At 44.7% G+C, this 15,595-nt stretch overlaps 1 protein-coding gene across 1 annotated transcript; it reads left to right on the top strand.

The window, feature by feature from the left end:
* The first annotated feature begins 551 nt into the window (after positions 1-551).
* Positions 552-15,148, top strand: LOC118430913. Its single transcript, XM_035841943.1, has 14 exons — positions 552-796; positions 4,780-4,893; positions 7,577-7,723; positions 8,128-8,235; positions 8,602-8,757; positions 9,416-9,528; positions 9,959-10,153; positions 10,638-10,761; positions 11,009-11,089; positions 11,232-11,333; positions 12,248-12,311; positions 13,219-13,337; positions 13,859-14,007; positions 14,469-15,148. The coding sequence occupies exons 1-14, from the start codon at positions 581-583 to the stop codon at positions 14,611-14,613; spliced, it is 1,833 nt and encodes a 610-aa protein (XP_035697836.1). The 5' UTR covers positions 552-580; the 3' UTR covers positions 14,614-15,148.
* The last annotated feature ends 447 nt before the right edge of the window (positions 15,149-15,595 follow it).

The following is a 15,595-nucleotide window of genomic DNA, read 5'->3' as shown; positions in this document are numbered from 1 at the left end:
AGCATGCTGGGTGAGGTGGATAAAGAAGAAAGTCCTTAAGATGAAACAGTTATTTCTTAGGAGCGGCAAGACGAGCGGTCGGCGCTGTTACTTGTTGCAGACTCATTGAAAGACTTGACAGAAAGTTTTGTCGTGAAGAAAGTGAGGCGTTCCTAAGTGTGGAAGGAATCGGACCTTCAGAGGTGACTCAGTGTCGGGACCTGTATACCTGTCCCCAGGTAACATTCCTGTTTCCATCGTTACACCATCGCCAGGTGTTGTAAAGAAATATTTACCAATTACAGCAGGTAAAACAGGTGTTCAACTATCCTGACCTGTGCTGTTGGTGTAATAGATAATATTCAAACCACACATTTGGATATTTTTCCACCGAAAAGCAGTAAAGGACTGGCGATCAGGAATCTGTGACAACTTTTCCTTTCCGACGTTCAAACAACTTTTGGCTTCCAAGGCGCAAACTACAGAGAGAGATCTGAACATTCGACATCGCTCTACCTTTAGTAAGACTGGATCTAGCGTTACGACAATGTTGACTACACGCACACCTGACTCCGTGCGGACGTAGCGGCCTGCCGTCACGATGTCCCCGGCCGTAAGCGTGCCCCGGCCCGGGAGCTGGTCCAGCCGCCCGCCCAGCGTGGGCAGCAGCCGCAGGTCCAGTCTGAGCGTGTCGGTGGCGCGGCTGAAGAGCGAGTTCCCGATCCTCCTGCCCGGCTTCCCTCCGCAGTCTCCCGCCCGGGACTCCCTCACCCTGCCCGACGTGCCGGAGTGGGGGTTCTACCTGGGAGTGGACCAGGTGAGAATTACTTTATTACTTTTCTATAGACAGTGGGGTCGTGTTAGCCTCTACCGGCGAGATCTTGCGAGATCTTAAAACTGGACCTATAGAGGGAATAGTATGCCAGGGGAGTTGGCCGGCCATAGGACGACTCCCCTGGCATACTATTTCCTCTATTAGTCCAATTTCTACTATCTGACCAGCGATCCTCGGAGCCGAGTATAGGCTAGGGTCGTGTGGCATAAATACAGGGTGTTACAATTGGGTGGCAAAGAAACCAGAGGAATTATTCTCCAAGCAGAGGTTGGGTCGAAATTTTTACCGGCGAGCCTCGACCTAACCTAACTTGGAGAATAGGTGAGAATTGTTTGATTGCTTCTCTGTAGTCTAGACAGCGGGGTCGTGTGACATAACTGCGGGATGTTACAATTGTTGGCCTAGAAACCAGAGGTTCAGGTTCAAATCCCATCAGGCAACCGATCTATGTGCCCTAACCCCACACGACTTTTCTCACTCCACCCAGGTGTATATACTATATATGAGCAACAGACTTCGGGTGTTGAGGTAAAACAAAAGGGCGGTGAAAAGAGAGGGATGGGCTCCGCCTTGCAATACCATGCCCTAGACACAGTGGATAACAACCAACTGTCCTAACAGCTTCCAGAAGTCTATGAGGCTACCTTTACCATTTTTGAAGGTGACATGCTACAAGGAATACACCTCTGAATATGCGCCTGCAGACATGTGATATACCATGTATATACGAGCTTAACAAAGGATTGAAACTTCTGTCTAGAAGTAGATCGGGTAAAAATATATTGATGTATCTATCTCCAAGCAGATGTTGGGAGTGAAGTTTCTCTGAAGTATCAAGACGATCCTCAGATCTCTGGAAAGACAGAATTCTCCATTATCTCTAAGATAAGGTCCTCTTCTTAATTGTCCTTAAGGGAAGCTTGTTTTTCTGGGTATTTCTGTATACTACAGACATACAAAGCGCGCTAGCGACGAATTATCGGAATTTTTAATTTTGTGGTGTTATGTATATTTCCTTCTCCCGTATATTCATAAGCCAAGCTAAGAGAGAGCGAGATATAATCATTTGAATAAATCAAAATTTGCAAAAAAATTAATGCCCTCTTCTGAGAAAACGAGGAAATCTCAGAATGTTACGAATTTTCCTCCCATGCAACATCTGCTTGGAGATCAGTTTCTTAGTAGAGTTTATTTATCTACCAAACGTAGGAACCGCACAAAACACCCGCCGCTCTCCAAGTACCTAGTAACGTTACAATAACCATAATTCAAGTCAAACACGCGCCAAATTCAATGTCGGCGCAGATAGAATAATTCCAAAATAATCCCCATCCCTATAGAAACGGTTATGTATATAACACGATTCTTATTTAACCTAACCCGACAGTAAACACGGCGCTGTTTGGAATTGTTGCTCCGCCTAGTTCCACACCCCCGCCGCTTGTTTTAGATTATATACTGAGATTATGGACTTAGAACGACCAGGGTTTTTTGTTGTATGTGTTATTGACTAGTGCGGCCACACCTGGAGCGGTAATACTGGGGATTTATTACGTCATAAATTCCTACGCACTGGTCTTATTTACACTCCATTCCACTACGGCGTCGAACTCGCTGTGACCTGAAATTTGAAAGGTCGCTTAACAAATTTCAAGTAATTTTGAAAATAGAATTATCGTAGAAGGAGGGGTTGAAACCATCCTCACAAATTCATCCACAGCAGAATTGTGCCAACCTTTTTTGTTCCATTTACCAGCTGGTAGGTATGCGTAAAATAACAACCAATGTTCTTTATTTATTTATCAAAATAAATGTTCTTACTTATCTTTTTTATTCTTAACCACCATTCTAACCCATACGTAACCTATTCAATACTCTACATGAAAATCGGTCTTAAAACACACTTTAATGTATTCGTGAAAGTGTTATTTCCTCACTCGAATACTTCTCAGTACTACTTTTACATTTTGTATGATATCCTAATCATGAACTCAAGGGTTGAAAAGCCAAGACTTCCTTTCGGACCTTATACGGACTTGAATAAATACGCACGTGTGAACTTACCTAAAAAATTATTCCTTTCGCAAAATGAACCGTATATATGTATATCATGACACCGTGCAGTAACAGTTAAGTTACGTTTTGCCACGTTCCCAGCGACGCGACGCGCCCGGGTTCATAAGTGTGTCCGAGCGACCCACAAGTGTGGTCTCCTGTGTGTCGGAATCGCCTGTTATTTGCACAGCTTACACTTCTCCACGGCTCAAACCCACCCGCTTTCTATGCGAGAGAAATTCCGCTATGTTTTTATCACAGAAGCTCTTGCACTTTGAGAGTCATTTTGCTCAGGATTTGTTAGCTTTAGTTCAGTTCAATGCCAATTTTATCGACATAGTTTCTATAAGAAGTAATGGTATCGATTAAAGTTGTTTCAGACGGTTTGACAAAAGTTGTGGTTCGCTACGGGTTAGACCGCTTTAGTTAAGTGGATCAATGCTAGAGCCCGCATAAGAGTGTCGGAGACAGCTTTCATTTTCACCTGGTCCAGACTCTATTGAAGAAGGGGCCCTTGAAAAATAACACTGTACCCAATCCCAGTATCTGCTGCGAGACGAGTTTCATAGTTTAATTTTCTATAATCATTTCTAAGCGGAAAGCTGCTTTTCGACAGAGTAAGAGAAATGATGGATATCCAAGTGAAAACTGAATGTAGCAAATGCGGGCATCGATATCGTTATTTTTTCTAAACCTTTAAACTTTTTAACTAACTTAACGTTCGCGTTTTCGTTTCTTCTTCCTTGGAGATGATTTTTTCTTGATGAAGCTTTCTTTCTCTATCAGAGGTGTCAGTGGGCCACATACCTTTGCTCAGTACACCACATACAGCGGTCATCTAAACTTTGCTTGTGACCTTTCTGACTGACAGTCCAACATGGCGGCTGTCATGGCGTCAGAACGGTTGTTCGCGTTGCCATGGCGACGTGCCCCCGCGATGTGTTACCGGGACAAACTCGGCGTTTAACGGCGTTTAGAACCCGGTTGGTATCACGCTCCGTACATACAGCCGGCTCAAGGGCTTAGCGACTTGTTTGTAGTGCAGTCTGTGATGGGGGTGGAACTATGTATAAACATACCATACAACGTGTAATCATCCATCGATGGGCACGGGGGAGGGGTGTGAAGGTGTGGTTTTGGGCGACAAGTTGGGAGAGGGGGATGCTACTTGTTTGTCTGTATTTGCAAGCATAAGGAGAAAGGATTTAGCACTGTGTTTGTAGTGCAGACTGTAATGGGGGTGGATCTATGTATAAACACATCATACAGTGTGTAATCATCCGGAGGGGGCGATGGGCACGGGTTAGGCCTAGGTCCCAATTCCCAACGGCCCGGGAACCGGCCCGGTAGCTTTCGGAAACGAAATAAAATGATGCGAAAGACAACAAAACACACAGAAACAGAATTGTCATGAATATAATTTGTGTGTAGTCCTTGGTAAACAGTTTCATCGTTTCCCCAAACATCCTGGCCTGGCCTCGGGTAGGAAATGTGACACAGGCCTTACGGGGGTGGGGGGCTCTGGTCGGGCGCCAAGAAAGGAGAGTGGGTCTTGCCAAACATGAGGATAGATGATTTAGGCATTCACACATACTCTGTAGTAGAAATTAACTTGTCCATCATCTTTAGAACGTATGTATCCTTTATGGGGATACATATAGTTACGTACATGCGATCAGGATTTTTTTCTCCAACATAAATGAAAAAAAAAAAACTTACATGAATAAAACCGAATAACGTTGACCGTTTGAACAACTCTTGAAGAAAGAAACACTAAAGGTTCCATACAGCCAGTGCACGTTTTTACTTGAAATTTCGATCATTGTTTTTGGCAGTACTACAGTAACTAGTCATGTGCTTTATCTCAGTCGATACATTCATTAACGGAAAATTTTCTTCTGGTGTTGCAGTCTGTGAAGAAGTTGGACCCGAGACCGCCCGACCGGCCCAACAGGATAGAAGTCATGGTTTATTGTGGAGAGGACGCCATCGTCAGGACTTTTCCCGCCAAGAAAACTCTCAGGGTACGTAGGGAGGGGAGGAGGGAGAGAGGGTGGGACGGATAGAATCTATGAGGGTCTGCATGCCTTTTTCCGTTAAGCGTTACCAGCCATTTTAATTCACCGTTAATCGTTACCGACCCGCTCTAATTCAACGTTAATCGTTATCGGTATATTCTTCGTTAAGCGTTATTGGTCGTTTTAATTCAACGTTAATCGTTATTTGTTATCCCGAATTCACCGTTAAGCGTTACCAAGAAATTCTTCGTAATCCGTTATACTATACACACGAAGTTAAATGCCAGATAGAACCCTTGAAAATGCAGAAAATTGCGTTTCAAAGGGTCCAGATTTCAAAATTTCGCCGAGCCTCCCGGCCTACGGCTCTGAACATGGTAAAATATGTTGCGGAAGCGTCGCCCTCAAAACTTTATCACTCATACAAATTTCCTGCAGTGTCAAACATAGCTTAGTTTCGGGCAAACAGTTCTCCTAGAATGCAGAAAATGAGGTTTCTCCGGACCTCCATTGCGACGGCTTGCGCCATTGGCGCTCACGACGACATGGCGAAAATATGTTAGGGCCATAGGTTTTCGCACACAAAAAAACTATTCTCTCTAATAAAATGTCATTCAATTTAGCTTCGTCTTACGGCAAAATCTGTCCTTCAAAATGCAGTAAATGGCGTTTCAGACGGTCCAGATTTTAAAATTTTCCCGGACTTATATTACAACGTCTCGTGACTTCCGAGCTCGAAATGGTAAAAATATGTCGGGACTCTGCGGGTGGAGGCCAAAGCTGCGAGTATAATAATGTGTAATTTGATGAAAATGTCGAAATCAACCTAGCTTAGTCGGTCGGCAAAATTGGCCGAAAATGCAGGAAATAGCATTTAAGAGGGTCTTGATTTTTAAATTTTTCCTGGGGAGCATCGGACCCCCTGGAATGCGTCGCACCTTCGGCGCTCGATGTGCTGAAACAATAGTTCAATCCCCCCATAAGAAATTTGCTGTCGCCGTCTCTGTGGCGGGCCGGGAACTCTGCCTACGTCAATTTACAGATATTATGGACATTCTCCGGGAGTCCCTGTCATTCCTCCGGGTTCTGGGCACCTTTTGCTTCTCACAATGTATTTTCATCCGATATAACTACTCTAGCCTTGTATGCAACAGGAGTGCACGTCGATGTTACTGTTATGCTTTGTAACTCATTCTGAATTTACCGTTAAGCGTTACCGGGCCTGCTGAATTCACCGTTAAGCGTTACCGGGCCTCCTGAATTCACCGTTAAGCGTTACCAAGACCCCCCCCCCCCCCCCCCATGCAGACCCTCATCTATGTACAAGGAGCACGCGTGGCGTCATGAGTGTGTGTGTTGGGCTCCAAACCTAAAGGTCCCGAGTTCTGTACTCTCGGTGACGTAGTGCTCCTGACGTCGTGCTTTTGGGAAAGTCATTTTACATGACCTTCCTCACTCCACCCAGGTGTAGAAATGGTTACCTGACTTTGGTCGGGAAGGTACAGTACTACCTTTAGAGCATTATATATGCTAAGTTTGATGCTTTGTAGATATCTGATGCATAGACGGTACCGGAATACAAAGAGGTGACTGTTGTATCCTCAAAGACGGAATAAGTGACTATTAGAAAGTACAGGGACTTTTCCACGCCTTATGAGTTCGCTAACTGCAGGTTCGTGACAGACTCACCCTAGCCTTTACCAGGCTTCGTGGTTTGATGGTCTAAATAGAGTCACCGTACGCTAGGGGAGTCAGCCGGCCGAGAAGGTCCATTTTTCAAGGAGAATGTCCCTACTCGGCCGGCTGACTCCCCTAGCGTAGTATTTACTCTATTTGACCAATTTCTACAATTAGACCACCAAACCACGAAGCCTGATAGAGGCTAGGTTCACCCCGTGGCGAGATCAGCTTCTCCCTCAGACGTGTAGAGCTGCTCCGATCACGCTCACATGGATTTTACTAAGTACGTTCGCACAGTTGGGGCTCTGTTCTTGTAGAGGAGACGCAGCTTGGACAGTTGTCGCATTGACGATTGTGTCGAATTAAAGCCCCGGAAACATGTGTAGTATGGTGGGTAATACAAACAACAGCAATTTGAGAACACTTTGTGGACATTCGGAAATGTGACGAACACAATATAAAATTAGTACTTTTGTACGAAAAGAAGTTGCTTGGGGGCTCAAATCTTTACCACCACTTCCTCACATCGAAAGCTATTCGTCATCAAGGAAGACCATAGCACGTCCAGGACAAAACATAAAAGCGGACGCTTTGGAGCAGTACCAAGATCAAACACCGGGGGGGGGGGGGGTGTTGCAAAGATCGACTTTGACTTTTGCATATCACCAACCCGCGTTCCAATCTGTCCAGTTGTTTTCTCTGGAAACATAGACAGACACACACTCACACACAGATACAAAGACACACACTCACTCACACACACACACACACACACACACACACACACAGATATACAGACACACACACACACACACAGCCACAGATACACAAACACACACATACATACATACATACACACATACACCAGGTGTACAAATGGATACCTGACACACACACACACACACACACACACACAAACACACAGATACAATGACACACACTAACACACACAATTTGTCATGGAGGTAAATCCTGCCGTTCTTAACCGACTTTTTCTCCCGCTCCGCAGGACGTGTACATCTGGGTCCGGTCCACCCTGACTCACGCCAAAATCCCTCCCCGCCTGGTGCTGACCAGTGGTGGCGTCCAGTATCCGGCTTCCGGTTCCGGGGCAGACACGAAGCTCGCCGACCTCCCTAACGTCTTCGAAATCCAGGTGAGTTCACTTCAGATCAAACATTTCGGTAATCAGTGTAAAAGACAAAAACTTAAGACAAATAAAATAGATGTCTGATACAACTTAATGACTTTGTATCCAACGCGAAAATTAAAGCCGACTCTGCGGTCTTACTCAGGAGAAATAACCCATCGCTTCTAGCACGTGACCATATAGACACGTGACATAACGAGTGGGTCAAAGATACCTGGAAGTTTGCACCTCCACTCTTGAAGAAAAGTTTTATGAGGCTTGATAAAGTTTCATCTGGCAATTACTTAAGTGTGTAGATTGGCTGCAGTATTTTCAGGTTCAGAAGAAAAACTTCGTCTTGATGAAAACGTCTTGGGAGATAAGGTTCTAACTTCTTCTGGGTTCCTTCTCCTTACCCGTGTTCCTTCCAGGGCACAGTCCAGCCCCCCGCTGAGGATGAAGACGACAAGCTGAAGGTGCGAGTGAAGGCCGGGATGGACACGCTTGTGGGCAGATTCGACCCTAAGGACGCTTTCAGGGTGAGTCAAGAAAGTGGGGGATAAAAGAAATACAACTTAGTATGACCTGAGTCAGATCACAGATATGTAGAAAAACTGCCATTCTCGAATATTACTGTTTAGCCATAGCTGAAGCTGTAGGGCTGATATCAATTAAGATTTTACTTTTACTGACCGAAAGGGGGCATAGATGTGTATGACAGGTACAAGGCATAAAGTACAAAATATCAATATACGCCATGATGGATCATAATGTACATGTATTTGCCATTGTAAGGGTACAACTTCTTTTCTTTTTATTACTAAGAATCAGGATATCACGTCTGGAAACTACATCTTAGTGTCCATTCTGATATATTTTCTATCCTATATCCCGTTACTATTAAGGCCTTGTACTCTTGGGTTCGCGCCACCCTGGCCTTCAAGAAGCGCCCCCGTGCGTTCGTGCTGAAAAGTAAAGGCGAGACGTATGCCCTGACAGAAGAGAACGTGGAGAAAATGATGCAGGAATTTCCGGACGAGTTCGAACTGGTGGAACTGAAGGTATCTTTTCTTCTTATTTGCCTGTGGATCTGTTTTTCATCGTAGTCATACGCCAAAAAGCACTTATTCAAGCAACTGAATACGATTTTGAAAACGGTCAGACGGTTTAGACACCATCCAGCGTCAAAGACGAAAGACACCGAATGTTGTCTGAAACGTCTAACCGTTTCCAAAATCGTATCCAGTTGCTTGAGTAACTACTTTTTGGCGTATCTGATTACCTGGATGTCTAACCTTCATCGACGCAACATAGTCATACAATTACAGTTTTGTATGTCACTTTTAGCTTACTCCGATATGTAGATCTGTTGTTTTCTCTCTTAAAATTTATTGTTGCTCTAACACTCTTTTTAGTTACTATGCAGCTCACTGCGGCCTCTTGCCTATACCAACCTAAAAAGAACATTTAAGCATTTCTCGCTTATTTCACACTTATCTTGTTGCAGTGTGATAACTCGTAGTTAAGCAGAAAGGCAGGTCAACAATTTGTTCCAACTTTGCTTTGAAGTTATAACATATTTTTTGCTGCCACTAACAAAAATCTCTCTCTTGTTCTCCCCTATTCTCCCCGTGATTTTTCTTACATTGATTTTAACCCAATAACCAATGATGATAATGAATGAAGTACGTACATAAACCGCTGACCGACTCACGTCAGAACCATGAGATCCCCGAGGCGCGCCTGAAGCGGCGTGAGGCGGAGAGGGACGACCCCAGACTGCGCTACCCGGACCTGAATGCACGGTCACCCGGTCCACCACCGCCGTCTAGGTATGTGTATCTTTCATTTATTTTCCGATTCACTCCTTCATTCATTTATTCGCTCATTATCTACTTACTCCATCAGCCATTCACTTGTTTAGCCACTAATTCATTCAATCATTAATGTGTCCATTCACTCGTTCATTCGACATGCACGCTACCATAAAGGGTCACAGTGCTAAAGACGAGACGTTGAACTGTGATCCAGACTGTCCATTGTGATGGTCAAAAAGAGCTATAGAAATTTCTCTGTATAATGAACCTGTATACTGTACATAGCATCTCTAGATCTCTTATCTGTCACGACCAATGGAATACTACCTCCTCAGTGAACTTAGACTGGCTCGATATCACTTTTCTGCCTTCCTTAATCTTTTGTTCGTTCATTTATTCACTCCCTTTCTCACGACTGTCTTCATTCCTTCCCTCTCCCGTCCAGGGACCGCTCCCCACACCCGGAGAACAGGACCCCGCTGAAGACGGGGCTGGACGTGGACTTGCGGAAGCGGCCCAAGACTCGGCGGAAGGAGAGGGACAAGGTGAAGGGAAACAAGGAGAAACACGGAAGAGATGCAGGAGACTCGAGCACCGAAGAGGATGACGATGATGGTGATCAGAATCACTTAAAGACAGAGTGAGTTTGGAGCTTATCACTTTTACTTCTTTAGACGACATTTTCGATAAGAATTATAACATAATTGAGTTAAAAACGGGTTATGGGACTGTAGTTAGAATAGCAGAAAGGTACCAACGGTGGAAGTAGGACCACTATTTTGCTGCTATAGCTTAAGAGAATGCACAAGATATTTCAAAAAAGGAGAAATCTTACCAAAGCAACGAAAACCGTTTTTAATGCTGTCATCTCCTTTAGGTCGGAGTCTTGTTTGTTTATTTGCATATGACGCAACGACACACATGAGGAATAAGACCAGCTCTTTTACAGCGCCCCGCCTCCTCGGCGTTGAGTTTGTTCATTTGATTGTTTATTTGTTTATTTGTTTCTCCCCTCCACAGGTCAGCAGGAACAGACGAGGAGTCGGACCAGTTCTCGTCCCGCGCGCCGCCTCCTCTGAAGTTGTTTGTTTGTTTATCTATTTGTTTGTTTCTCCCCTCCACAGGTCGACAGGACCAGACGAGGAGTCGGACCAGTTCTCGTCCCGCGCGCCGCCTCCGCCTCGGCTCCTCAGTCGGGAGAAGGACGACAGGAAACGCGGCAACAAACGGCGGGAAAACACCGGGCCGGTAAGGAACATTCGTTCACTCTCTCATTCCTTCATTCCTTCATTCACTCATTCCTTCATTCTTTCACTCATTCATTCATTTTTCATTCATCCATTTAATCGTTGATTAAGACCAAAAAAGGCCTCGTATTTTTATTTGTATCGTCTATGGCTTCCTACGATTTTTTGTGAGGTATCTAGGTTAGGGCAATACAATTTTTGCGGCTGTTTTTGCTCAAATCATCCAATTTATTTTCTCACTTTCCTAGGACTCACGCAATAAAAGGGACGGGAAGAACAAGCAGCAGGACAGAAACAGACATGGCAACGGCACTCCAGACTACCTCTTTGTGAGTTCTGCCTCGTGGGTGTGCGTGTGGGTTTGTGTGTGTGTGCGTTCGTGCGTGGGTTTGTGCGTTTGTGTGTGCACACACAAGCACGTGCGCGCGCGCGTGTGTTTTTCTCGCTGTGCTTTAATCGTTCTTCTCGTAGTCGTGCGCCCTCTCTAATCACCATGTTTTCCAATTGTTGCAGGACGTGGGTGAGCGTTTACGTGGCGGGAACTTTCTCCCGTCTAGCGGACTGCAGATCACGGTAAGGTCACTGTTTCATGGGCGCAACGTTCGTAAACATTCGAAAGCATTCATTAAAAACTACACTGATAATATTTGGAAGCAATCGAAAGCATTGGGAAAGCACGTAGTATTCGAAGGCATTCGTATGTATTGAAAAAAAATCTTAGTCATTCGTAAACACTCGTAAGGAGTCGTAAGCAGCTTTCTCTGATCATAAGATACCATGGCTCTGTACCCCGGTAGTCTCAGTTGTAGGGACATGATTCTAGCCACCAGTCTCCGAAATTGACAAAAAGACAAATCTGTTTCTTTGTAATAATTACATTCCAAGCGCATTGTAGAAAAAAAAGGATATTCCAAGGTATATTTCAGCATTGTTTGATCGAGATACAAAGCCGGGCAAATTATACACTTAACATGCTAAATACGTTACTAACCCCACTTCTTATTCCTGATGTGCGACTTGTATTCAGCCCCAGATAGAAGATTGTAACGATTTTTCCGCAAATATCGTTTCCATGGTAACAGAAATCCCCGGTGGGAATGATGACGGAGAAATTAGGCTGTAATCATCTTACATGGGCGGTTGTCATGGCAACAAATTCGTTTACATTATACACAGACATCCCTTGTTATTCAGCAACTGCAGAGAGAAGGACATTGGTACCTGTTTCTGTCAAGATGGATTATTGATGTAAAAAAGCAACACAGTTGGAATTTTCAAAATTTGTAATTGTCTATGGCACGAAATGGCAAAACTTGAAATACCATATCACAGTGCAAGGCATAATCTTGTAAATGGAAAGTGAAATCCTGTAAAAGGTTGAAACGCCTTTAGCATATGGTCGTTAAAAGGGGGGCTTTAAGGGTTGGAACATGACTGATTAAATCTGCTATTTACTCTATAACTGACCACGTTTATTCCGTCCTTAGATCCCGAGTGTGCACGGCCTGGTCAGCAGGTTTGAGCTGCCCATGGATCTCAGGGAACTGGACAGTAAGTAACTGTTCCTATTAGGGCTGGGTATCGGTACAGCGTACCGGTACAAAACCGGTTTTTCTTATTGGACCGGTCCAGAAAAACTGAACCTGAAAAAATTAGGTGGGCCGGATGTTGGACCGATTAGAAAACTAACAGATTATTTCATAAGGCATTCACACGTTTTGGCGCTTGCAAGTGGAAGAAAATAACAAGAGTGAAGTAGAGTAGAGTTTATAGTAATTTCTACCAAGTTTTACAGCCAATCGTACAGGTGCAGACAGCTTTGTAGGATTTTAAAACGCCAGTATGAGTCTAATACTCCACCAAACAGATTTCTTTTTAGTGAAATGGACGCTTGATATGAGTCATACTGAATCAGGTCCAGGTTCAGGTCCGGACCAGGACCTGATCCTCTGGACCTGAACCGGACCTGGACCTGAATTTCCTGTACCGGTACCCAGCCCTAGTTCCTATAGTTCAATACCCAGGCAAAGAATTAAATACATACTAGTAAGTCAATTAGCCATGCAATTATCCCTCAATCAATCGATAGCTCGAGCAATGAACCAATCAATCACATTAGTGTTGACTTGAGTACCCATCGGCCTACATTTCTATATAGTACGTGGTTGATTAATATCTATTTGTCAGCAGAATAATATTCATCATTTCGTGTGTACGTTAATCACAAATTCCTAATGTATGTAGGCCACAGTGTTACTCTCCAAGCAGAGGTTCGGCTATTATTGACTTATGTTAGGCGTGTTTGTCGACTTTCCATTTTATCTTGTTTTCTTGGACATGAAGAAAACGGAAAATGGAAAGCCCGACAAACACGTCTAGAAACACGTCAAAAACAGCCTGAGCCGAACCTCTGCTTAGAGAGTACCACATTGTAACCTCAACAACCTTCCTCCCTCAGCACTGACGCCCCGCCAGTATCTGTCCAAGTACTGCAAACTCAACAAGACGCGTCAGCTGGTCTACAGGGACGTCTTCGACAAACAGGACTGGAGACACTCCGGATCATTAGCCTTCAAGGTAAGATTTAAAGAACACAGGACACTCTCCCGAATAAAGAGTCATAGTTTCAATCCAAATCGTCCTGATGAACGTATAAAAGTCTTATTCTAAGAATTGTGACTGAATTCAATGCTAGAGAAAAAGTTAACAGTTTGAATTGTCCTTGTCTCTTGCTTCTTTTTATATTGCATTGTCTTGTGTTGTATCGTATGTTAATAGTCGGCCTCAGCCTGAAGCATGCGAATTCGCTACAGCTCGCGTTTTTAATCAACCAATCAATCAAACATTATTCAGGATAAATTTGTCGGTTCCCTTTTTTTACTTCAGAAGATTATTAGAGTAAAAAAAAGCTGATTCTGTCTAGGACGTGCTAAAGGCTGTGCAGGAGCTGTACGACCGCGATGCGTCATTAACGCGTCACCAGTGCGTCTCCATTGGTAATGATAATGTGTTTCCCTCTGCCTGTAGGACGTGTTGAAAGCCGTGCGTCACCATTGCGTCATCAGTGGTAATGATAACGTATTTCCCTCTTTCTGCAGGACGTGCAAAAGGCTGTGCAGGAGCTGTACGAGCGTGACTCGTCATCAGCGCGTCTGACGTGGATTATGGAGCTGCTGGACCTGGACTCGGACATGACCTTTGACCGGGAAGTGTTCTGTATGATCTGCGTGCTGTACGACCGGCGGCTGTGAGTATGACGTCACTTGTTTTTGCACTCATGTGACTAAGATGTCACGCGTCGTCCGCCATATCTGAGAGTTGAATAAGTGTCATTTTGCGGTGTGTGTCACATGCCCATGACGTAGTTACCATTTCCACCTGAGTGAAGTGGGGAAAGTCTTGTCATTTCCAAGGGCACAAGATCGGTGACATGGCAGAATTCGAACCCGACCTGTAGGTCCTCAGCCGAACACGTTATCTCCAAGCAGATCCTACGGGAGTATAAGATAGAATCAAAAGCTGCCAGAGGAGTGAAGCCGTTTTAGGAGTGTGTTTGGCTACCCAGTGGCTGATGACTCCCTTTGGTCAGCTATGCTCCTTAGCCAGCTTTGATTCTATCGTATGCTACTGGTAAATCTGCATGGAGATTACGTACACGCTGCCGATTACGCCACGCAATCTCACCGTTTCTGTGCTCTCTCTCCCCAGCCTCCGGGAGCACACGGCGCGGCTGGAGGGAGTGGAGCGGACGGAGAGGGAGCGACTGGAGAACGCGGACTTCACGGCGCTGGACTGGAAACTGCACGATAGGACAATCTCCGGGCCTCTCAAGGCGTTACTACACGCCTTATAGTAGATCTTTGGGCCTCTCAAGGCGTTACGTACTACACGCCTTATAGTAGAACTCCGGGCCTCTCAAGGCGTTACTACATGCCTTATAGTAGATCTCCGGGCCTCTCAAGGCGTTACTACACGCCTTATAGTAGATCTCCGGGCCTCTCAAGGCGTTACTACAGACCTTATAGTAGATCTTCGGACCTCTCAAGGCGTTATTACTACATGCCTTATAGTAGATCTCCGGACCTCTCAAGGCGTTACTACACGCCTTATAGTAGATCTCCGGGCCTCTCAAGGCTACAGGCCTTATAGTAGATCTCCGGGCCTCTCAAGGCGTTACTACAGGCCTTATAGTAGATCTCCGGGCCTCTCAAGGCGTTACTACACGCCTTATAGCAGATCTTCGGGCCTCTCAAGGCATTAATACTACATGCCTTATAGTAGATCTCCGGGCCTCTCAAGGCGTTACTACACGCCTTATAGTAGATCTTCGGGCCTCTCAAGGCGTTACTACATTGCCTTATAGTAGATCTTCGGGCCTCTTAGAGCGTTGCTACATGATCCTACATGCCTTACATAAAGCAAGGAGGTTATATCACATGTGATATAACCTCCTTGCATACAGGAAATCTACATCCAACCATTAACGTCGTAACGTTTCTTCATGAGTACTGAGTGCCAAGTAGAGTATACAACGGGTACAAAGTGGCAATTTTAGGGTGAAACAAGTTAAAACAATCTGAGATGCGGCCTCGAAGTCAGTTGGTTGCAAGATTCTTAGTATTTAGTCCTACTGCGAGGAAGACTTAAGATGTTACAGTCTTACGGTTTTACCGTGTCTTTCTTAATATCTGACGTCTTGTTATCATGCATAGCATTGTTACTGTTGCCGATACGAGTGACTGAAAATTCGCTTTCGGTCAATTAATAATCAAATTATAGTATTATTATTACATGTATCTCCATTACTGTTGCTGATGGTATTGTTGTTGTGTTTA

The sequence above is a fragment of the Branchiostoma floridae genome, chromosome 14 (assembly GCF_000003815.2).
Source record: "Branchiostoma floridae strain S238N-H82 chromosome 14, Bfl_VNyyK, whole genome shotgun sequence".
In the NCBI taxonomy this organism is placed as follows: domain Eukaryota; kingdom Metazoa; phylum Chordata; class Leptocardii; order Amphioxiformes; family Branchiostomatidae; genus Branchiostoma; species Branchiostoma floridae.
Note: the sequence above shows the minus strand (reverse complement) of the source record. Positions and strands in the feature narration are given on the sequence as shown.